Source organism: Ambystoma mexicanum, chromosome 1q, assembly GCF_040938575.1.
Source record: "Ambystoma mexicanum isolate Mex_15411 chromosome 1q, UKY_AmexF1_1, whole genome shotgun sequence".
Lineage (NCBI taxonomy): Eukaryota > Metazoa > Chordata > Amphibia > Caudata > Ambystomatidae > Ambystoma > Ambystoma mexicanum.
In genome coordinates this window covers 981,193,789-981,219,647 of record NC_090922.1, presented here as the reverse complement: position 1 = coordinate 981,219,647, position 25,859 = coordinate 981,193,789, and the positions used below count along the sequence as shown (strand labels likewise).

The 25,859-nt window shown below is 42.5% G+C and overlaps 1 protein-coding gene across 1 annotated transcript in view; it reads right to left on the bottom strand.

The window, feature by feature from the left end:
• ADGRL4 (adhesion G protein-coupled receptor L4) overlaps nt 1-25,859 on the bottom strand; it is a 605,086-nt gene that overhangs the window by 252,087 nt on the left and 327,140 nt on the right. The window contains exons 4-5 of the mRNA XM_069641635.1: nt 20,863-21,018; nt 20,434-20,504 (exon numbers count right to left, since the gene is read on the bottom strand). Of these exons, the coding sequence (XP_069497736.1) occupies nt 20,434-20,504; nt 20,863-21,018 (227 nt within the window). The remainder of the gene's footprint in view (nt 1-20,433; nt 20,505-20,862; nt 21,019-25,859) is intronic.

Sequence of the window (25,859 nt, the reverse complement as noted above, 5' to 3'; positions counted from 1 at the left end):
TGTTGCAAAAACGGATCAACCAGTTTCTAAGGCACAAAATGAACCAGGGGGGCAGTTATCAGGCAGCCATACTTTTTACACTTTCTTGGCGATTCGACAACAGTGTTCGAGAATTCTCAATACTGTTCAGCGGGTCAGAGATCTTGGAAATGTGGTAGTCATGATGGTCCAGGGCCAAGCAGTTGTCAAAGTGGTGTCAAAAAGAAGAATGCTGCTGTTCACAATGTTACTTGAGTGATGTCGATTGTGGTTATCAGCAGATTCAGTTTGGGGGTCGAGGTTTAACAGCGGACAGGCTGTTGATGAGAAGTGCAGGTGAGTCTGTTTGATGCAAGGGTTCATAGAATGCAGTTCTGGAAGATCACCAGGGTCAATTTGATCAGTGACTTGTTCATTAAAGAAGTAGCTGGAGGTTCCAACAACTGTTTGAGCAATGCAGAGGCAGTGGTACTTCCGTTTTTGATTGGAGGCACGACATACTTTCGATTGGTGCGGTTTGGCGGTGAATGGGTTCGAACATTAGGAACAGCAGTTTAAAGATCAGCAAGTGCTGAAGGCAGCTCTGGCAGATCTGTGAAAAACATGCTCAAATCACTGCTCACAGTAGCTGAAAGGCAACATTGCAGGAATTCTGTCTTGGATCTTAGGAGCTGTGATTCACACTACAGGGTGTCAAGGAGGAGATGGGTCCTTCCCTCAGCCTCCCAATCCCAGGGGAGGCTGGCACACACCATCAGGGGTCCTTCAACATGGTGAGGTGCAAGGCAGTGGAATGGTTGCAGAGATGCAAGTCTTCATCCAGCAGCAGTGTCACCCGCCCCCAAATGGTCTCTGGCAATATTTAGGGGGCATTGTTGGCCTCTGCCTTGGAAAACCTGCCTTCACCTCACAACTGAAGGACTTTGAAAAAGGCTGCTTTCCCAATAGGGTCCAACAAAATCTTCTTGACGGTTTTAAGTCTAGAGATGATTAAAAGAAGTGGTGGTTGACACAAGTGGACTTTGCCTTCTGACATCAGACCCAAATTGCTTTGTGGTGCAGAAAGTGCAGGGGACAGGCAGGAAAGATAGAGGCAGAGAGGAACAAGACAGTGGAACCATTTAAAGGCTGGAAAGAGCTCCCTCTTTCTACAATAAGCCACCCTGTAACCTTCTCAATAGAATCAAATGGATTTTTATATGCAGCACCCTGCTTTGATGCTACCCCTTTTTGAGGGTGACTCTGCCCTTTGATTCTTGTCCGCAGGACAGCTTCCTGTAGGGGTGGTTGTCTCTCTGGATAGGGTGTTACCTTTGCTCACAAAGAAGCAGAGAGAGGGAATCCCCCATGCTACAGTCATGCTAACAGCAGCAAAGTCAGGTTGTATTGGGAGAATACACATACCACTTACACAGCAGAAATGTGTCCACAGGGCTGACACGTGTGTGATATCAAATTGTTGTGGCTTAGATAACTATGCAAAATGCTGGTTACCACACTCTAAACCCCATTATGGCTTATAATTATAGTTGTGTGTGACACCACTGCAACAATGTCGCATTTATGTTGTTTCTACAACATGGGGTGCAAATCTTAAATGCAGCCTCTGCACTGCAGAGACCTAGTTGTCACTGCAGCTGTCAAACAGGCACCTGTGACTTCTGAACATGGTCTGTGCCACTGGAGAGCAGCACTGCAGCTCAGGCTACTAATGTAGCAGGGCACAAATGTACACTATACCTTTGGCATGGAGCTAATCAATGGGAAATCTGATTAGCAGATTTCCCTTCCTGAAATGGAATTACCTGCATCTTTTTATTAACTAATAAACATCGAAAAAAGCCATATGGCAATTCCTCACGCGTGTTTCCTGTTGGTTCACTCTTGTAGCTCTTTGGTTCCATCCTGGCAATGAGGTGACATCTTCTGGTGGAGCAGTGGCTTCTGTAGATGGAGAGTTTCTAGCTAGGCAAGTAGAGTGATGTTTTGTAGGTGATAAAGGGTGTCATGAACATTATTCTTTCTTGGAGAGGAGTCAGTGCAGCTCCTTGATAATGGTGAGATGAGGTGTGCATCAGAATGCTGGACATATTTCAGAGGTGATAAGCAGGTATGTGCTACTGCAGTTAGTAGGACACTGCCCAGTCCAAATATGAGAAGATACATTCTTGGAAAACTGTCCTGGAATTTGGGGCAGGAACGAAAGACGTGATTTAGGGGGCCATTACGAGTGTGGCGGTAAGGGGTTAATGGCGCCGATAAGGATGCCGGTGCTGTTAACCCCTTACCGCCACATTACAAGGTCCCTTAACGGGTCCCACTAAGGGAGCCACTAAAGGACCAGGGAGCTAATAACGGGCCCGTTTTTAATGGGCCCGTTATTAGATCGCTCTCCATTCCCATTGAGCCTTATGGGGGCTCGAATAGGAATGGGGATGGGTATTTTAAATGGGGATTTACCGGGTCCTCCAAGGTTGGAATGACCCGGTAAGTCCCCATTCAAGGAACCCAGACCGGACCCGAGTTTGGAGTCAGCCATGGCGCTAATAGCACCATGGTTACCTCCAAACTCGTGATGAGCCCCTTAGTGTAAATGTATTTTGTTGGTGATTGGTTTTTTGAATGAAAGGTCAAAGTTGATAGTAAAGTTGAAAAGTTTTGCACTGGGTGAGAATTGAAGCTTGAATGCTTTGAAATACATGACCGACTGGGCAGTCACATAAATATGTTTATTTCACTGTGGATTGATGTCACCACTCCTTTACCCAATTTGGTCAACTAGCTTGCATTACACATTACCACAAATGGGCCATTGTTTACCCAGAGCTTCTTAGGCATTCTAACCAAGCATTTATGTTATGTTTTGTTATGTTATGTTATGTTATGTTATGCACACTTATAAAGCGCATCGGTCACCCGAAGGCATCATGGTGCTACACCTAGAAAGTACAATGTCCACTCAATTAATCTGAATCAGCACAGAAACGTTTTCACGGCCTGACGAAAGGACAGGTGGACCTCAATGGGGCGTAAAGCGCGTAAAGCCAGAGGAACAGAATTCCATACATGTGCAGTGACCACAGGAAAAAGCTTGGCCACCCACCCGAGAGAGCCTAATCCTAGGAATGCAAATGGTGAGGGAGTCCTGAGAGCGCAATACTCTTGAAGGGACATAGGGACTGAACTTCTCTTGGAGATATGCTTCCCCATTTTTATAAAAGGCTCTGTGATCCAAGCACAGAGACTTGAACGTGAGCCGTAGGCTGGATGAAGCACCGCCCTAGCAGCCATGTTCTGCAACAATTGAATACAGTGCAATAAGTAATGAGGAGCGGCCATATAAAAAACATTGCAGTAATGAATTCCGCTGATAAGTAGGGCAGAAACTACAGAAGCATGAAACTTAGTAGGCATGTAGGGTAAAACTTTACGAAGGGTGCACAATTTAAAGTGGCCATTACAGCATGTCAATCACACCTGCTCAGACATGGACAGAGAGGACATCATTTGAATGGTTCTGCTCACCCTAAGGGGAGAGGGAGACAAGTTGGATTGAGGGCAAGCCATTTCAATTGCATGATGAATGGTGGCTATTCTTTAGCCGAAAAACACAGAGAAAGAGTCCCGTAACTCCTGAGGAGAGAACGCTGGCCTTTGCTTTCGATTGCACATATAAACACTGAACAGCCTTAAATAGGGCTTTAGGATGATTCATGGCATGTTCAATCTTATCACTGAAGAATGATTGTTTAGCCGCTTTAATGGCTCTATGATAATTTATCATAAGAAGACGAAAGACGAAAGAGTTTTATCATCTGCTAAATAGTCCAGTATACACATGCTGTACACTCATATAGACTGGACCACTCCAAAATGGCTGACCACTTACCTAACACCAGACCTAGAGGCTTATACATGACATCATCCCGGATTCACAAGTGATATTCTTGACATTATTTCAGTATGCATACTGAGCACACTACCTCGAACACAGCCCACCGCAGATTGACTGTTGTGGCTGGAGTCAAGTCTGGACCCCATATGTACCCAGCGTACGCTCTCACATACACAACAGATAGTCCTTCAGACTCAAAGCCAGGAGACCTTTCTTCAGCTTATTTGTTAACTCATAATGTGGCTCAGGTAATTGAAATCCCCTTCTGTTATATCCACCAAGGTTTACTTAAAGGAATAGTGCACTCAAAATGTTTATTGTCCGGATCGATCGGGCAAGTCGTTATAAGCATACGTTGATCGATTTAAAAAAAAAATATCTATGCATGTTGACATAGTTTTCCTCAGTTTTACACATGGAAATCAGGCACCGGGCCCGGCCATCTTGTGCTAATCTTATCCTTTGCTGCATCGCCCTAAGGTGAACTGCCCTCACAGCACTAAATCATATCCCCCGCCCCTCAAGCTGACATCACTAGATGCGTACGGCCCATTTCACAATGCAAATGCACGTCTTGTGTCAACGTTCTCTGTGCGCCAGCTAGTGACGTGTCTCCATGGAAATGGCAGGAAGCCTCTTTCCTCAATAAGTATGAACAGACCGCTTCTCATCAGACAACATCAGAGTTTGAGGAGAGCATACCAGAAGCACAGACCCTTACAAGTGATGACACCACCGACACATCCAGTATACCAATGGTGAGCCCTACAGACTTGCAGAAGTTCATATTATCGAGAGTTGGATCTTCCCATATATCTAATGCAAATCTAATTTTCCCTTTTACCTCTTCGTGACAATGCACTGGAAATGAAGGAGCAAGATTCTGCATCCATTTCTTTTCTGGAGTCAACAACAACTTTGAGCGGCTACCAGGTAATTTTATTTCATTTTTCAAAAACGAGAATCTATTATGCTTGGAATGTAAAATAATATGAAATTGTTTATGTATCCTGTCGGTTTTTTACAATATGTATCATTTATGGGTTTCTCTTTATATGTATTATTGTCTGCAACCTATTGTCTCTGTTCCATTTTGCTGTTTTCATCCATACTAAAACAAGTACTATGTTACAGGGGAATGCTGGTACTTCGACTACAATTACATCATCCTTTGGAGCTGGTCCAGAGTATGAGGTATGCATACTGACAGTCCGCTTGCATGAAAGAAAGTAAATCCTACATAGAATACTATTAGACAGTGACATTCATATAAACGTGCAGTGTTTCAAACTTTTATCATTACAGTTCTAACTTTAAAATGTCTACCCTAATGCAGAATACATTGCGAAATGTTTGAGGGCAAAATTACAATCAGTATGTGATTGAGTACACTTGCCATCAATCTGGTGAAATTCGTAATGTATATTTTGACTAAATGACGTACACTGTTTATGAGGGTATGTATGTAAGCGATGTGTGCGATGAAAGATCTTAATTTAAATATGTTTAACTTTTGTTTAATTAATGAATATTACATTTAAGGAATGTATACAAGGTTGGGAAGTAGAAGAGGAGGCACATGGATCAGAGGTGGTGGATCAGCTTTCTGGTGCGGTCGTTACAGCGAAGACCACGGTTTCACAGAAAATCAAGGAAAGGGTAACTAACATACAATTTAGGCTGGTGTTGTCTTCATAACATGTTTTTTTTATCTAAAGTGCTATCTACTGTATGTTTGATTTAGATTGAACATGTTTTAACAATCCATCTCCTAGAGGCCCAGAAAGAAAAGAAGTATAAAGACACAGACAACAAATGAAACCAAAGATACTGCTTGCGAAACAGATTTCACCATGGAGCAACTACTATTTGAGGCGCAGCGTGGCCCAGTCAGTAAGCAGACTCGAGATGCTTATGCCCAATGGCCACAAAATGAATTGAATGTGACCGGTGAAGCAAGCAAAGTGTTGTTGGACCATTGCTACAATGTGAGAACTAGTCAAGATGAAGATGAAATGCAATATATTGAAGGTGCTTTTCAATTACTCTCTGATCACTTGACACAATCTACACCCGCAAAAAAAGATCCACCCAATAAACAATCGACGCTGATGGTTTCTCCATTTGTGTGCAAATAACACAAGCTGAACTAACAGAGACTGAAGCCTCAACGTAATTGACTGAGAAACTTGCCAAAGATCTCAACTACAGTTTTTTCTACTTCAGGCAATTTCTCCACCACAGTTGAGTCATAAACCACAATCATGCAGGACGATTGGCTAATAAAGGAGCATAAATACATTGGCCCTCATTACGATACTGGCGCTAAACCATGGCGCTATTAGCACCATGGTTGGTGCCAGTATTGTAACGAGTCCGCCAATGTTCAATGGGGAATTACCACCCCATTCCAAGGTTGTCGGGGAGGTAATTCCCCGTTGAACATTGGCCCTTCCCCATTCCCATTTTTGCCCCATAGGGCTCAATGGGAGTGGGAAGGCGGTAAGTACGGTACCGCAAATTGCGGTACCGTACTTACCTCGAGAGTCTCTTTGCAGGTCCCTACTTTAACGGCTGGTCTAGACCAGCTGTTCAGGTCAGGTCCCGCAAAGGGACCTTGTAGTACGCCGCTAAGTGTTTAACGGCGCCGCAGCCTTTTACGGCGCCGTTAAACACTTAGTGCCAGGGTCCTAATGAGGGCCACTGTATTCGACAGCTGCCTCAAAGAGATTATACTGTTGCTGAAATGTGTGCATCCAGTGAGGGGGAAAATGTACAGGGAGCCATTGGTGATTGTGACTCGTCTATTACAAGGCACTAACCTGAAAATACAGGCCACCTGTGCCCACCTCTATGATACATTTTTATGGTCCGCTAAACCGATGCTGGGCAAAGTGTCAGCTGGAAATCTACTGTGTTCAGCAGCTTTACTTTTCAGTGGTTCAACTTTTAGTAATTTGTCCAGTTTCTGTCAGTTTGTGGGACTTCAGTTCCTTGCTAAAACACAGAACTATGAATATCAAAGAGAATTCTTATTCCCAGGTATTAGTCAAGCCTGGAAAATTGAACAAATGATGGGTGGTCAGTCAAAAGGTCGAAAAAAAAATCTTGAATGTCAATAATCTCGTAACAAAAATCTTGAAAAAAAGGTCGAATTTATTATTTATTTATTTATATGTATTTTGGGGGTCAGGTAAGTAAAAAAAGGGGTAAAATTAAAAAAAAAAGTGGGTTCGGGGGGAGCCCCCCCATTTTGAAAAAAAGTATTGAAAAAAAAATGCGACTTTTTTTTTCGAGGTTTTTTTTTCAACCTTTTTTTCGAGATTTTTTTTTCGATCTTTTCACTATAAACCCAAATGATGATTGAAAGGACATTCTCTGGCAAACAGTTCAGGCTAGCTGGCGATGGACAGTGTGACAGCCCCGGATCTTTAGCAACGTACTGCACATACCACTTTCAGGACATGGAAACTAAAGAAATTGTGAGTTCGGAAGTCGTGCAGGTGTCCCAAAGTAAATCCTCAGTGGCCATAGAGAAACTTGGTTTCATAAAAAGTAAATCCTCAGTGGCCATAGAGAAACTTGGTTTCATAAAGTCCCTCAAACATCTTCAATCAATGGGAATGCAAATAGACCTCATAGCCAGTGACAGACATGTTTCTATAGCCAAAGTCCTTCAAAAGCAGTTTCCAAACATTTGCAATCAATTTGATGTATGGCACGTTGCCAAATCAATCAATAAAAAATCACAGCTTTTGGTAAAAAAAATGGTTCTGAAAATATTTTACTGTGGTCCTAGTCTTTCAGCAACCATCTTTTGGTGGAGCTCCAAAACTTGTAATGGGTCTGTCGAAATTGTACTGGAAAAATGGCGCTCATTGATGCACCACTGTTCCAACGTCCATGCATGGACAGAAAACCAACATTTTCACCAATGTGCACATGGAGCTTTACCAGAGGAACAGGAACGCAAGAATAAGTGGTTGGTTCCATCTTCACCTTCACACAAAGCTCTTGATCATGTTTGATAAAACGCTTTCAAGAGACCTGAAGGGACTCAAACAGTTCTGTCACACCAGAGATTTGCAGGTGTTCCACAATATGTGCCTAAAGTACAGGCCCAAGTGTTTGTATTTTGGCATAGACGGCATGCAACATTGAACATTACTAGCCATATTACCGCATAACGAGAAACTGGGCAGAGAACAATGGTGAACTGCAGGAAACTTTGGAATGTTTTGTTACACAATGGCCTTTTCCAAACAAAGCAAAAACAGGGTTGCCAAGTCGATATACCAGGGAATGGAATTCGATTTTGTGAAAGATCTCACTTTGACTGTGTTGGCCATGCATACTTGTGGAATCGATCCTGATTTTGTTTCTAGGGCACATACATGCACTCAGCTGACAGAGGACAAAGATGGTGGGGGCTGACTGTGCGTGGTGCTGGTAGAGGGAGGGTGAACATTTTGCAAGATGGGCAGAGGGCCTAGAAAATGTTGGCATTTGGAAGGACACAAAATTGAGTTCAAAGTATACACATTAGCACAGCTAATATATTAAACATGGATGATGCAAATAGGTGCATGAGGGGTGGAGATGTATCCCACCTTAGCTTAAACATAATTTGCGTGGTACGAGAATGGTGCAGGGGGCGGCATATACCTCCTCTCCCACAACATTTGTTAGTACACTAGAAGTTCAGTGGAGATGGAAGGGCACTCAGATTTACGACTTGTCAGTGTCTCACGTTATGCACAGAGTACATTACTCTGCGAAAACAGGGCACACACACACGTGACAATGGGGAGGACTCTCATTGGCACTGTTGCCCTAAAATACCTAATTAACTATCAATATAGATGAACAAACATTATTCACGATAGCACGGCATTGGTGGATGCCAGCAAACAATTTGTTTATTTTTCGAACATATTTTGAATGCCACCTTGGACGGCAGGGCTAATCGCTCCCATGGGGTGAAGGTCACTCACTGCATTTGATGTTGCTTGTGGCCTGTTCACACCGAGGCTTGCTGTATGGTATGTTTTTTATTTGTGGCTTTCATTCACCAAAAATGAAACTTAGCATACGCTCTCCTAAGAAGGCTCAATTGTTGTTCATCCTTGGAAGAAAGGGAGGATTTGCTATGGATTAAGGGATAGGAGGTGTGTAATACATGCAAACATGATAAGGTTCACCATTTTAAAAGTGGACAAAGGAACATGTAGTTTAATTTCATGAAAACCGTTGAACTGAGCGGAAACTCTGCGTTACGCCAATAATACCAAATATAATGTAAGTGTTACTGAAGTTGGGGCATATTGGTTGGGGCATATTCTGACGACACGCAAACACAACCTGTATGTATTTGTCTTTGTCCAGGGCACATGGGCAGTCCAGCAATGAAATGCATAGAGTCCACGTATGGCATTGCTCTCAACCTTTCATGGCCGTTGGGTGGGTGAAAACACCCGATTTTGTATTTGGCGGGTGAATGCCCATTGGTTCCTATGGGCATGTAAGGAGCTTGGCGGGTCAGAGGGCTGCCAAAGTGGCAGGTGACACTCACCAAAAGCGTGTGAGTTGAGAGGTATGCGTATGGGTTCCCCAGGTTCCACCAACGCCAAGTTTGTTGCTAATATTCCTTTATAATGTCGTCTAAGTTGCTGGTTTCTGTTCATTATTAGGTTTCACCCAGTGCTGAATTAAAGAGTACATGGATACATTTGAATAAAGAATGGCTATTGAAATATATTTCTCTTATGTTTTCTACACAGTTACATCCTCCCTTTCTGCGAATGTTATCGTTTCCAGATACCCAGTAACGGGTTCTTGAACAGGCAGTGGCAGATAAACCAAAGTGGCTGGATCGCAATTACTCTTTTGTGGGACGATCGCCCGGGACCGATATGCCCTTTGGCAGTACCAGCAACTAGAAGCAACCTGACATTGTTTACGGTGGTCTAGCAAGAAGCTGATTCAGAAGCCTTGCAATTCAAGGAGCGTCCAATGCGCCTCTTCTACCTAAAGGAACACCATGTGCCTCATGATAAAGAATTGATGTTAGAACAGAACTTAATTAAACATTTGGTTGAAAATGGGAAATTGGCGGATGTTCTCGGAGTGTTTAATGTGAAATAAAAGCACATTATAAATTGCACAGTATTGGTGTTTCCTTTAAAAATAGCATTGTCTGTTCCGATTTGGGATGCGCTGTGAGAGGATATGTGTGTTGATATTCCGGGTCCTGCGTCAACTAACATAAAGATGTAGATGATGACTGGGTGCGTTTGGCTACACTAAACACTATCGTCATGAAAATAGGTGGACAATATCGCTATGAATAGTTATGTCAGCTTCAGGAGTTGGGGATATGATTTAGTGCCACTAGGGCAGTTCACCTTAGGGAGATGCAGCAACGGATAAGATTAGCACAAGATGGCCACCCCCCGCTGCCTGATTTCAAAGTGAGGAAAACTAAGGTAACGTGCATAGGAATTTTTTTAAAATCGATTAAACGTATGCTTATAACGACTTGCCCAATCTATCGGGACAAAAATATTTTTGAGCGCACTGTTCCTTTAATGATTCCTGAGAAGTCTTTTTCAGAGACAGCCAAAAAGACACAGTGAGTATCTTGAGTCCTTTCGGATCCTTCATTTTTCTCGTTGCAGAAATTAATGTCTCCTAATAGATCTCTGGGCAGTCAGTCGCATGCTTAACAACTTTGTCTCATATTGACCACCATTTTACTAGCCACGTTTTTCCCCACCGCTCATGATATTTTACAGTTTGAGGTACTTTCTAGTCAATTCATTTCGCTATCCACACATGGAGTAGGGGGGTGACTTCACTTTTTAGCACATAGTGAAGGTTTCCTCACAGAGGACTTGGCATCAGTTTATCAACAAATATATGGTGTAACTCATGCACATTCAGCTATTCACTTGAGTGACTTTTTGTTTCATTTTTTGACAGATTCATTACTTATCCATGAAGCTGGCCCTGAGAAATGTGTCAACATGTGCTGATGTTGGGTTCACAATTCCTAGTATCTACACACCCATAGATTCCAGCTCTGATAAAGATGTTGAAGTCTTTGACCCGTGTAATAATGAATGACTTAGGGACCACAAACTCGGAATCTTTTTTAAGGTGTATTGGTGTCCACTCCATGGATCCCCTTTCTGTTTTTTAGGGTGCATATTGCATGCATACATTATTGTTTAACTTTAGCAATTAGGTGTCCAATGCCATGTCCAGGCTTGAGGGTTCCTCAACTGCAAGATAAAAGTCCAATATGTTTCATGTATAATGTTAAATTGTGTGTTGTGTGTTGTTATGCTAAAAATGAATAACACACTAGTTGGGTTTAAGTATTAATATATATTTGTATAAAAGTCACATCAGGTCTTTTCTCCAATAGTTCTTTATTTAAATTGGGCCAACCAACTGTGAGTATTTACGTCTTTTGACATTATTGGCATAACCCCTAACTTACTGGGCATTAGTGTTCACTCCATTCCTTTTGCGATAGAGTTAGATGACTGTCAGACAATTTTGGACTTGGGGTTTCTAGGGTTATAAATTCCTCTTTTTTCAAATTGAACTCCACCAAGGTGCTTCAAATACTGTTTTGAATGATGGTAGGGCAGTGATTGAGTCAATATATGAGTCAATATATGTTGCTGATACAACCGATATTCAGATCATATGTTTTCTTTTGTGTCCTAATGTTGGTTGTGGTGATGAGTTCCTCCAGACGTTCGATGTAGGAGTTGAAGATGGAAGGGGAGATAACAGCGCCTTGCCAAACTCCACAGTGTACTGGCTCATCTTGGGATCTATTTGGCCCATCTGTATGAGCTGGTCTCTGTTGAAGCCGTAGTGGATGAACAACCATGTTCCTTTGAAGCCCATTTGCATTGTGAGGGTGCTGAGGTGGGATTCATGTTTAACACTATTGCAGATGGCAAAGAGGTTAAGAAGGATAAGTAAGTAGATGTCCTCTTTGTCCGGGATGTGTAGGGCAACATCAATAATATGAGTAGACGTGAATGTTGAATCTCTCTGTCTTGCACGTGTGATCTGATGTACTAGTGATGTGCCTCTTGATGCCATAAGTGATGTCATATTTGATATCATCAGTGATGTCATTTGAGATGTCATCAGGGTTCTTATGAGCTGCACAATGCAGGCCTCATAGAAAAGGTGGCAAAGCTTTCAGAACCTTCACACCTTCAGGGGTTTTGATGCATTAAATTGGCACCTTAACATCAACATCAACATCAACTAAAGTTTTTTCACAGACTTCAAGGGATTTTTGTTGCACTGAAATGAATCACCTTAACTGTCCCTTAACTAAAGTTGTTTTCACCGAATATATATATACACTGAAAAAACGTTGTTAAAGGGATGTTATGGTTAAGTTGCACTAATAAAAACCTATGAATTACAATGAAAAAACTTGGCTAAAGGAACATTATGGTTAGAAGTAAAACTGAAAAACCTCAGAAATGTGCCAGTTATGGTAAGCTAAGCAACCATAACTCATGCCACCAACGTGCACTGCTAACACTAATACCCGGGACATGAAAGATATCTAAAATGGTAACATTCCTTTAACAAAGTTTTTTGTTTATTTTGACAATTTAAAAACGTTTTATAAGTGAAAATGGTTCATGTGTTACATCACTGTATATACGTAATTGATAATTCCTCTTTTCATATATATGAAATATCTATAAACCTCCTTTAACAAACACGTTTTTGCAACACAGACTTATGTCTGTCATTATCAACAGCACATGATGGGGATGGAAATCATTGTTCAATTGCCTACGGCATAAGGCTCCACAATGACCCCAGCCAAACAAAACCACCCTTATTATTCAATGAACCTACCCTGCATCCTAGGTAAGTGTCCATTACACCCTAATAATGTAACCAATGGCCAGTGCTCATGGCTTGCCATAGGCTTCAGCCATGCCACATTCCCCAGTATGCAAATCAGAGTGTTTCTACTTACATTCTTGCACTTTCAAAAAATAAAACAAAAGGCATATTTCCAAAAACATGCTTTCAGGTCCTTGCTAATGCTCCTCATGCAAGTTTGTTGAAATCTAGTCCACCACTTCAGGCAGTAAACATAAGGAGAGTATTTTTTCCCATTCAAACCTAGCGCTTTGTCCATACCACATGCACCAATAAGCAAATACAAATTTCTCCTTGCTGACGGCCTGGCTTATTGCCCAGACACCAATGTTATATCACTGTGCTGTGTACTTACAATTGGCACTTTGCAAAAAAATGAAACACAGGATATATTTGCAAAACCATGGTTTCAACTTCTTGCTGACCCTCCTCGTGCATATTTCCTGCAATCCCATTCAGCACTTCAACCTGTACCCACGAGCAGATTTTGTTTTTCCATTCAATTTAAAAAACCTTTACCACATATCACGGTCCCTGGTGACCATGCCCCCTTTCACTTCATTGCTGGTCCCTTGTGGTCATGGCCATGACCCCGACAATCTGGCCTCTGCCCATGGCCACAGGCTTTACCTCAGTCCCTATTTTTTGTACCTACATTATCACTCTTTTCAAAAATAAAACACAAGCACATTTGCAAAACCATGCTTTCAGGTCCTTGGGAATGCTACTTTCACAAGTTTTCTGCAAACCTGGCCATGTTTTATTTGTTCAAAAGTGTCAAAATCTATGTACAATAGTTACATAACGTAGCCCCCACTTGATAAAATCCATTCAGACATTGCACAAGACATTCAAGATTGGGTCTATTATCTTTCTGAAAACATTTGTCCACATTCGTCAAACGGCAACAATGTTATAAGCATTCTAAAAATGTTGAGACCCCCACTAATTTTAGCCCCTCTTGACAAATTAGCACCAAACTTTGCAAAAACATTCAAATCTGGGTATAAAATCTTTTTGCAAAACGTTTTTGCTGATTTGTCAAATGGCACCACATCTATAAGACTTTAAAATATCTTTGGAAGCCCCACTAATTTGTTACCTCTTGACAAAACAGCACCACACTTTCTAGAACCATTCAGAGTCAGGTCTAGAATGATATTCCAGAATTTCATGCATTTTCATTGAGTGGTGCCAAGGTTATAAGCCATACAAAAACTACTTTTCACCAACCCTGTAAGGAAGAAATAAGCATAGATGCAAACTGAGATGTTGGCAAACATCGTAGGTCTGCCGTGGACATGCAAACTGTTCGCAGACATCAGAGTTGAAAAGCCACCAATTTTGTGGGCTATTTAAGAACATATGCCATCCCATCCCCATCACCCCGCACCTCTACAGAGATTGTTTCATTAGTTTGACAAGTCCGCGGACAATGACGGCTGTCCACGGATTCAACATGGTGGGCGTTTCCTTAAATATGACACACCTCACGCTTTTCACCATCCAATCAGTAATCATGTCGGATGTCTGTGGATGTCACGTCGCCCTCTGGGCCAATCGGAGGCCCATCCACAGACGCAACAGGGAAGTGATATCTGCGTACCGAACCCAGATATCACTAATTATATTTTACCTACTTTTTGGTTGTTTCAAAAAGAACTAATGGACAGATATACACCAAATTTGCAAAAGAATGTGTTGGAGATCAAGTCATTGCTCCTGTCACAGATTTGGTGAAAATCCGTCCAGCAGTTTGGCTGTAGACGTGAGGCAATTTTTTTCCATTTCTCCATTGCGTCTATGGGAAAGCCCCCCTAACTGGGCCTCCGCCTTCATGAAACCTCACCAAACTTCAGAGAATCAATCAAACAGGGCCATATACCTTCTATGCAAGGTTTTGTGAGGATTCGTCCGGGGGGGGGCTTCCTATGAGTTGAGCAACTTAACCATAACTTAAGGGGTGCTATTGCAGGCCCTGTAAAATATATATAGTATATTTTACCCTTTAATGAGCTTCTATCTTCTACAGATAGTCTAAGATGCACTTCTCAGGGGATGCACAATGGACTCATCACAGTGCCGCATTTTACAAAAAGTATAATTACCCAAGGTTCCATTTGTAATGTAGAATTAATGCAGCCTGGGATTTTCTAAGAGACATGATCCACAGGGAAAATCATCATGTGTGACAACCAGTAGTCAGAACGGTTGGAATGATTTCCTACAGGCTGGTCTACTCTCTGTATAATGACTGCTGATTAGTGATTTCTAAAATAAGTGCGAGGCCATTGGTGGTTTGTCCTAGACATTTGTTGCAGGTCTCCCATTGGCACTGAACCACATGAACAACGTTGGATGATCTGTATGTAAGATGATCTTTAATACTATAGACTTGTTGCATGGAGGTGTGCAAAGGATCTTCACATTTGATACATCTTTTTGAATCACAGCAGAACACTACCGGGGTTGTGACCATTTGTTTTAATGCTGTCCTTAGTTGAAAATAATTCAAAATTCTGCAATAAGCAATGACGAAGCTTTTGGGAAAGCCTTTTGCAATATCTTTGAGTTTACCAATATGTGGAAAGGTTTCGTGAATGATCTTTTTGAATTTGGGTGCTTCTGGGCGGTAATCCACTACCAATGTTATCCTGTCACATTTGTCTTTGATATTAGTGTTCCAAATAAGTGTTTCTCTTGGTAGTTCAAAAATTATTTTGCAATATCTTGATTACTACAGATACATCTTATTCTCAGAACACGCCTGTGGATTATACTGACTTGCCTATGGTGTGGGTGGCAGGATGTCCAGTTTAAATAGAGATATGCAACTGCTGGTTTAGTGTGCAGATCTGTTACTATCTTCTTTTCATGAATGCAGAGTACCACATTCAGAAAGAGCAGGTAGGAACATTCCAATGTGTTTCTACTGGTGGATTTGATGCTGGGATGAATACTGTTGATGAAAGTTGGAATCTCTTCAAATGTGTTCCTCCCTGCAATTCAAACTATAATGTCACCAACCATTCTAATCTAAAAAACTGGTTTATTGGAGGATTGGAAAGTATAAGATGCTCCATTTTGTCCAAGAAGTTGTTGGCATAGCAGGGTGCCATTCAAGTGCCCATGGTCATGCCCTGCATGTGTAGATAGTGTGCACCATAGATGTTAAAGGTATCGTCTTTATGGATGAAGTGCTATGCTGGTGAGAACTTTAGATCATGATGCTCCTTTATGGAAAATTTGATAGGAGCTTCGGTAAGAGCCAGCTGGACAGCATCCCATGGTATATTGGTTTATGGTGAGGGTACAACAAAAGTAGTCATGGCAGTGTTTTTCTGAAAAAGACACCTTTGGTTTCATTTGTCAATCAGTTGTAGGCAGTGATTGATATTATTAATTAATGATGGTTGTTCTTGGACAATTGGCAGCAGGTAAAGACTGAAAAGTAAAGATATTTAGCCTCATTACAGGTCAGGCGGTCCGGAAATAACAGTGGCGGTAAACCCGCCGCCACTGTTAATTCCGGACTGCCCAATCCCGAGTCCTGCAGGCGGGAGGTGGCGTCAGCCCGCCTGCAGGTGGATGAGGAAACACCGGCCCCATCACGAGATGGTGCCGGTGTTTCCATGATCCCCATTCCCATTGAGTCCCATAGGACTCAATGGGAATGGGGATTTACACCATTCCGCCTCTGGAATTCCCAGGACACCGGGGTTGTAATGCCCAGGTAATTCCGGGAATCACAGAGGCAGAATGGTAATACGAGTCCGGCGGTAACCAGGTGGTTTTACTGCCTCGGTTACCGCCGGACTCGTAATGAGGCCCATTATCTCTGCGACTATCTTTAGCAGATATTATGGACCTATATATATATGTGGTGTGACAATGTACCATATGTCCCATGGTTGCCTATAAAGTGTGCGTGGGGGTGACTCGGGCACCTGGCTGGAGATGAAGCTGGGGCAAACCAACCAACCCTCAACAGTGTATTTTATCCAAATCAGCTGTAATGTCCTTTCAACAAACCCAGCCTAGGGGGAAAGAGAGGAAGTGCTACTCAAAAAGATAACAACAGCAGCGTGAGAAATGTGGGAATTTGGAGTAGCAGAGCAGCACATGCGGGAGCAGACGCATTGAGGGTGGAGGGGGAATTGTTGGTGCAGGGGGAGTTGGAGTTGCAGATGTAGATGGGAGTTTAGGCTGATTAGAGTTGTAGGATAAGATGGGGTGCAAGATGTGTTAAAGGAGCAGGAGGCGGTGCAAGAGAAGTTGATGCTGCAGAAGGAATTGAAGGATAAAAAGGTTGTTACTAGGGGGGCATCAAGGTTCCAACAGAACAGAGGAAGGAAGAGGGGTTAGAAGGAGGAAGGAGAGGCAGTTGAAGTAGAGGTAAAGACACATCCAGTGAGAGATGGAAACAGTGGAGAGTCTCTTGGAAGCATTTGGGAGAGTGTCAGAGTGGGAGTGACAGACCACCAGCCTGTTTGTTTTCTGCGATGATTGGGTGTTGGAAGAAACATGGGGCAGAACCTTAAGGAGGTTGGAGGACAGGCAGCTCTAGAGGCAAGGTCTAGTCCAAACCATTAGCAGAGGTGTATACAGGGCTTTGTTGCTTTCACGGCAAAGAGAGTGCCCTGGTTGACCTCCAGACCCATATGTTGTTTATAGTGGAGAAAAGTAGATGAGGGCTGCTGATATTACTGGATCTGTCAGCAGCCTTTGATCTACTAGATCATGGGATCATACTGAAATGGCTGTGCAACACAGGAGGGCTTGCTGAGGAGGCGATAAACTGGGTGAAGTCTTTTCTGGAAGACAGAAGATCGAGATTGTACTGGGGGAATTTTTGGTTAGGGCCGTTATTCTTCAATGTGTGGATTATTGCAATTGCCCTATTGGGCGGTGCCGGCAAAGAAGACATCTTTATGCAAGAAAATCCAGAATGCGGCCGTCTGTATTATCTACGGCATGAAGCAAAATTAACCTACCACCTTTACCAGGAACGAATTGCATTGGCTTCCTATATCAGCCAGGAGCTCGTTCAAACTATTGACTCTATGTCATAAGTGCATCTACGGCTTTGCACCCAGCTATCGTAAGGAAAAGGTGTCCACATGCAAGCCCATGAGAGACCTTCGATCCACCACCGCCAATCCCTTGAAAGTAGATCAGATCAAGAGAGTGCGTGGAGATGGACGTTTGTTTACAGTCTTGGTGGCATATGCATGGAACGAATTGCCCCAAGTACTTAGAGAGGAAAAGAACCACTTGGCTTTCAGGAGTCCTTAAAAATGATACTGTTCATGTAAAGCATCTGCCCACCTGCATGCTATTTTCTATGTTTGTATGTCAGTGTCTGGATGCCATTTGGCGTGAGTGAGGATCAGTTCTTTTAGGAGGAGACACGACTGGGAAATTGTATTTTCCTCATCCTAAAACACAGTTGAGAAACAAAAACCCATCAGGCACCTAAACACACTCCCTCAACTCTTCAAGGAGCTACATATACTGGTCAAGATAAATCTAGCACAGCAGTAAGAATACCAGAGAGATCTTGGTGATGCAATCTAGCAAGTAGCCATCCGGGACAAGCCACTGACCAACAAAGACCTCAATCATGGAAATAATTGTGTAGTAAGAGACTGTGCGTGACGCCAGGGAGTGACACAGGACCAAGAATATTGGCTTTAAGTTGTCTGAAAAGGAAGGAGATCATTTGTGAGCTTGGTTTGCACCTGGATCATTTTGCCTGAAAACAAACCATGAGGAGGGGGCATGTCATGGTGACCAAGGGAGCCCAATATGCAGAGAATAGGTTTTAAGCACCTTCGGAAAAACAGACATGTGCTTAGTGTAGACATAAGCCAGTGTACTATGAATATGTGTGCGAGAAAACAGGTAGTGATACTGACACCCTGACTAAAGAATGTTTATGCTTTCCCATGCATTAGATTGAGGTTTCGTTAGTAAAGGATTTGCAGGGATAAACCGGAGAATTAACTCTGAGACATGTCAATTATGTTCAGTTTAGGTTTTGCCTTTAGAGGAGAATATCTTTTGGGTGTTCCTTGCTCACCTACATGTAAAATCATAATAATAATAATAATAATAATAATAATAATAATAATAATAATAATAAAAATAATACTAATTACTACTATTACTATTATTATTATTATTATTATTATAATTATTATTATTATGATTATTATTATAATATAATAATAATAATAAAAATAATAAGACTTATAATAATTATACTTTTTTGATGAAACCGCCAAGTTATTAACATTTGTCATGTTTCATTTGCAGCAGTCCTCAGGCTCATGGCTCTCACCTCTCCTTTCTGATGTGATTTGGGAGCCATGGGTGATCGATGCATACTCATAACTCACCTAGAATGCTAAGACATTGAGCAGCAGTTCTAGATTTGTTTTTGCATATAGGGAACAAATTAGACAAAGCCCTACATTTGGAAGATGCAAGCAAATACTTTTCTGAATACCTCAGCCAATCTAAGATTTGTTTACATTTTCAAGCCACTAATGGCTCTTGGCTCAAGTAGAGGGTACACCTGGGGTGACGGAATCCACCCCCTTTATTCAGAGGGTGGACCGGACCACCAGCTAAAATGAGAAACATTGAATGTCCTCTTTGAAGTTATGTCATCAGGTTTGCAGGCCGGACACTGCACTATAAAATCTGATGAAAAACAACAAACAACTAAAGGTGAAATGTCCCATTTCAGTACTGCAAACTCCAGGGAAAACATTTGTATTGGTTTTGGAGTTTAAAATGTGCACGCGTTTTCACATTTTCAAAAACACTATTAGAAGAATATATCCTCTCTTGGTTTTGTGTGTGTGTTGATTTTGTGAAAGGCAACTGCCATTCGTTCTGTGAAATTTGGGTGGTTATGCAAAGACAATTTTATGAAATGTGCATATTTTACCTTCATATGTTAATTTCCTGGTGATGTCACACCCCATTGCATGTGTTGATGAATGCCCCCACTTTAATTTTTAGGACTTGACCCCTGTGAAAACTGCGTCACACTTAACTCATGTGCCTGGAACCAATACCAACATTTTAAAGCCATAAAGCACTAGTTTAACTTCTGTGCATTTCAAGTGGTGTATTTGATAGATATGCCACTGACAAATCCATCTTTATCCATAGACGTATTTTTTTACAATCAAGTTTCAATCAGTAATTGTGTGGTCAGGCGTATATATTTCAGGCATAAGAAACAGAGTAGGAAATTTGAACGAGAAGGACAACATTGAAAACCTTAGCATGGCAAACATCCTTATTGATCGTGTACTTGCTCTAGCATTAGGGGTCGATGAATAACAGCTCACTGATGAGTTTTCTTTATTATAAGATTGACCATCAGTCTTCAGCATTCATAACATATGAAAACATCTCCTTCATTTGAACACCCATTTATTGTGCCGGATATGCCTATCGCACAGTTTTTGTCTCCCTAGTTTTATTAAAATGTGAGTTATTTTCATCTCTCTTAAAGTCAGAATAACTTGGCATAACAAGATTAATTTTTTTTTTAAAAAAATTGCCTTTTCACTCACAGAGTGGGAAATATCATTGGTACTTACTTTAGTGAGCGTGTTGTTCACATTTTCAGATAAACAGACGGCATCTAAATGGCATTTTGCATTTGGAGGTTCTGTTCAAAGGTATAAGAAGACCGATGGTGAATTAGAACCCACTGTAGAATTGCAGAGTTGCACTATGAGTTACTTATTTTGCAAGTTGTCTATGATAATAGATATGCATTTGTAACAAGTATGTATTTATTATTTCCTTTTCACTAGTGACTGCTGATGCCATATGATGCAACCCACACAGAATAAAATGTTCTATGCTGGCCATGAGTTCAATACACTCTACAATTTCATGATCGAAAATAATAAATGGATCAACTTGTTTCTGTTATTTGATTTGAAGAAGATAGAAGAGAAAAAAACGAACATTGGTTTCATGAAAAAAAAAACAGCTTTACAATGATCTGCAATATTACTTACTCTGGCAATGAGTACCATCGTCTGGCTTAAAATGTGATTTTCCCGTGTTGGGTTGATACCCTTCCTGGCAGGAGCAATTATAGCCTCCAATCGTATTCTCACATGTTGCATGTTCGCCACAAGCAATGATGTCTCCTCTAATGCATTCATTGATGTCTGCAAATATATTGGAACACTGGGTTAGTCATTTAGGCATTCTCATATTTAAGACTATCCTGCATTAACGTACAATTACAGTACACAAAAGTCCCTAGAACATTCTTACAAATTAGACACACATATAATGCACTTACCTAAAATATGCAATAACATATTACTTGAGTATCGTTTTCTTAAACAATTGGTAACATTCTGTTGCTAAGCAGCCACTCAAATCATATTTGTTCCAAGCACCAGGAAATGGCTCTATTTCTTTATGTTCTTTCATCAGTAGGAAATGACTTCTTAGAAGTAGGGGTGTTGTTGGGATGCACGTCAGACCACCGCCCCTCCTAAACGATTTAGATTGTGAAAAATGTATTAAAGTATGTAGATGAGCATGGGACGGTGTAGGGCGAGGGAGTGTTATTGATGGAGACAATTGGCGGGAGTGGGAAAACACATAGGGGTAACTAATCAGTAGTCATGCAATCAAACTATGCAGGAAATAGTATGTCCATATACATATTAGTTATAGCACAAACTAATACCGCGTTTACGAGTAGACCTCAATGCCAGGAGGCCATGTTTTTGCAAGAACCACAGAACAATGAGGCATTATCCCTCGCTTCACCAGTGTATCCTGATACCCAGGTGAGGCAAAGAACAAGCATAGGCCCCCACATCAGTTAGGCCTTTGAAACCATTTGGTGGGAATGTGTGCAGCCAAAGAAGTGAAGGGCTGCAGAGCTGAAGCCTAGTACCAAGGTCATATTCCTGGGAGCGAAGGCAGAGGTTTTGGGATGCCAAAACACAAACCAAGATTTAAGACAATAGCACCCGCCAGAATGATGATCACTCTATTTAAACTACCAGATGTGTAGAGAAATGGACTCTAATTCCTAAGTGAGCTGGATTGATTAGTGGGATGCTAGGTTCACTCTTGGGGAGGAGAACTGGTAAAGGGGAAAGCCGAGAATAACATGATTTACGTTTTGAGTCAAGGAGAGCTAAGAATGATGCCCATACAGTGGGGAGGGCATGATGGGGGCACCAGCTTGTCTGGGATGGAAAAGGGCTGCTTTTTTCGCAAGGACCAGACTGACCCCGAAATTGACCACGTGGTTAGGATTGAAGGATAGGATGGTGCTAGTTGATGTTAACCAATTGTTTTTTCGTATTCTGTGATGGATATGGATGTTACCCACATGTGCTGAAGATGAGAAAGAAAACTACGTAACCAGTTGGAGGATGGGCTAAATGCAATCATTAGCATGTATATAGGAGGCAGCCAATGCTGATGAGAGATTAACATTGTATACTGAGTGCATCAGGAGTGAGGATTTTTATGTTTATAACCTTAATTTTGTGCGTAAGATGTCAGAGGGCACTTTGGCAGTGGGTTTGTAATACCCTGTCACCTTATTCTTTTGTATACAAAATAAAGCTCTTGTCTTTCTTGAAAGGGCTATACCAAGCTTTTTCCCTGGTGGGTTGCATTTTCTTGGTCTGATCGCTGGGCGTTGCCCTACATTTCTGGTGACCCCGGTGACCACCGCAAAGACGGAGTATTGCTAGCCGCATATAAGGGCCGTGCCCACCTGCAGCCACCAGTCCCCCTTGTGCACAACCTTTCAGAGGTTTACAGGAGCTGTGTTATTAGAATTTCTGTCTGTTCTTGGAGCGGGGCACTGTCCCCGGATTGCGCATGCCGTAGACAGGGCTCCGTGATGGAGGACTTTGGGTAAACACGCAGATGTAAGTGAACCCTCTTTTGGAGAAAAATAAGTGAGGCATGAGAGGGGAGTATGAGTGTTAGGAGGTGTGATGGCGAATGGGTATATATGTGTGGCAAGGAGAGATTGGATTGATGAAGTAGAAAACCATATGGTGTTGTATATATTTTTAATGAGGTGTTTATATTATGGTTTGTGGAGTAACAGGATCCTTTCCCTAGGAAATAGGAGAGAAGGCAGCACTGTATAATGGAAGAAAGTCTGGGATCTCTCCTTCTAGTATATAGGGTGGGCATGAGAATGAAAAAGTATTTGTGGTAGAGGCCCTCAGTGGCTTGGGATCTCCTCACCCGATAGTGTGGTTGTTGGAATGAAAAACGTACAATTTATTGTGATTTTGTTGTTGCTGATTTCTTTGTGGTGTGGTTATTAGTGGCTGAAGTGGGGTTGATTGAGGTGTGACGTAGGAAGTGTGTAAGATGCATGTGTGTGGGTGAAGAGGGGCAAGTGAGGGTATAAGACAGGAGTACGGGGAATGATGTGAGTTGTTCAGTCCCACTAGCCATGGTCTTCAACTGTGGACTCTGTACAAGTTGCACCAATAGGTTTCTTCATGGCCCATTAGTCATGGCAAGTGTCCACAGCCAACTTTACGTGCTGCACCAAAAGATTTCTTTGGGGCCCTCTAGCCCTGGCCTTTGGCTCTGGCCAGTTGCCACAGTCGTTGGCCATACCCTCTGTAAATTTGCACTATAGGCGTCTTTGAGGCCCACTAGACATGACCTTCTGCACATAGACCCATTAGCCCCTGCCCAGGAGATGTATTCATAGCAGGAGCAAAATTACTTGTTTTCACTCTCTTCCCTTTCCTGTGATATTCCCCCGAGATTCCCCCGATAATGGCAATGAACTGCACATCTGCTACACAGCTGCATTGAATTACCCAATCCTCACAGCATTCTCTAGATATTCCCCTGATAATGCTTGATAATCCATAATCTTTCCCTGTCCTCACAGGCACTTACCAAGTCCCCGCCTCCTCTTTCCGGTTCCATGTGATAATATCCCTGCAGAAATGTCACCATAAAAGAACGGCACCATTGTTTTGCGGTGATATTACCATATGAAACATGAAGGGGACACACCCAGAACTCCTGTATTTTTTTAAAGGGAGTGGGGGAAACCCCCGTAACCCTGCTCGCATTTACCCCATATATTGTCCCATAAATAATGTCCCCACTGCCATTTCCTGGCGACTATATGCATGGCGACATTATTTATGGGGATAATATTAACTGATACCCTCTTTCCATGGTTCCACACCTCCTCTCAATTGCTTTATTTCATTCCTTGTCCCTCTCCTAGCGATCACCCCCTATGACTGTTTGGTTTCTGTGATGCATCTTCTTCTCTGAGGTGGGCTTGATTGAAATGCGAATGCTGAATTTCAGGGATTTTGTTGTGTTAAATCGGATCACCTGAACTCACTCTTAACAAATGATTTTTACTGATTTTCAATGGTTTTGCTATACCTTAGTTTCCTCAGGGTCCACAAGCCATGGTCTTCTGCTGTGGCCACTGTAAATGTTATATCAACAGTTTTCTTTTGGGTCCACTAACCATGGTCTTCAGCCATAGCCAGTGGACATAGTCAAACATGTTGCATAGGTTCTTGAGGTCTAACTAGCAATGGCCTTTGGCAGATGTTGCACCAATATATTTCTTCTCGGCCACTGGCCATGTCACACGATTCATTTGTTACCAAACACCCATTGCCCCCTACCCTGTGGGCTATCTGCCTACTCCCCCCCTCCACCTACATACCTCAGCTGCTCTGCCTGGTTAAGTTGACCACAACACACTCTGTACCATCTCTATGGCACGTTCTACCTCTCCTATCTTCTCAAACTACTTCTCTATCTCCTATCCTTCACCTCTCACTCAGTTTGGCAGGAAGAAACTCAAGAAGGATACACTGGGCTCCAATCCAGGCCTGCCTGTCGCTGATACCTACGTCAGTGCTTCAACCAGAGAGACTCTCATCGATATCCTCTTTGTAGTCCCTTCACCCAACCTATGGGCTATGCAAATGGTTGCTTTGCTCTCTCCTTACTCTTCCTCACACATAAATGTTGGCACCTGTTGGGAGGTACTTCTTGCCCTCTCCTCCACCTCCGGGGTCATCATAAATGTCTATTGGAATGGTACCATTGTGGTACAAGGGCTGCAATCCAACTTCCTACTCTTTGATAGGCTCCTTCCTCGGCTTATCAACTTTCCATCTTTCACCTCACGGGCTCCCTTGTCATCTGCTTCCACGACCTCCCTGGCTCCCTTGCCTCCTCCTGACCACATGGTCTCTCGCACCACAGCTCCCTCACCGCCTACCAATTGTCTGTCTCCCTTGCCTGTACTATTCCCACTGAAGGAACTACTGGGCTTACTGGGGGACTTCGGTTCCCTGTAACCCCCACCGTAAGTCTCTCAAAAATGGCAACCGGCTCCATGTTTACACACTTAACACTTGCTCTGCTGCCAAATACTCCTCTGACATCTGCCACCACCTTGAACTCATGGATCTTGATGTTTTTGCCCTCACTGAGACATGGTTTAAGGACAGCTCTGTCACAAGTTTTGACAAACTTCTGAAGGCTACATGATCCTTTCGGAAACCCAGGCCCAACAGGCCAGGAGGTGGAGTAGTCCTCATCTTTCCTGAGTGGATCCCTGTTTCCGTTATTCTCATCCAGGCCTACTCCTCCTTTCAATGCTTGGTCTGAAGGCTCTCTCTATCTCCTGTCACCTCTCTTACTCTGGCCACCCTCTATCGACAGCCAGGGCAGTTGACCCTCTTCCTCTTATAATGGGCGGACCTGGCCTCTGCTCTCCTTTCTTCCAATTCCCAACTTTGCCTGCTGGGGGATTTTAGCATACACCTTGACTCTCCCAACTCTTCAGGACATTTCCGCTACTCTCTTTCTCTCCCCATTCTACCCTCTGGTCCTACACACACTGCTAGCCATACCTTGGATGCTCTCATCTCTACAGATATCCCTCTCTCTATCACTCTCACTACTTCACTCTCCTGGACCGATCATGCGCTTCTCTCTTCACACCTGAAGC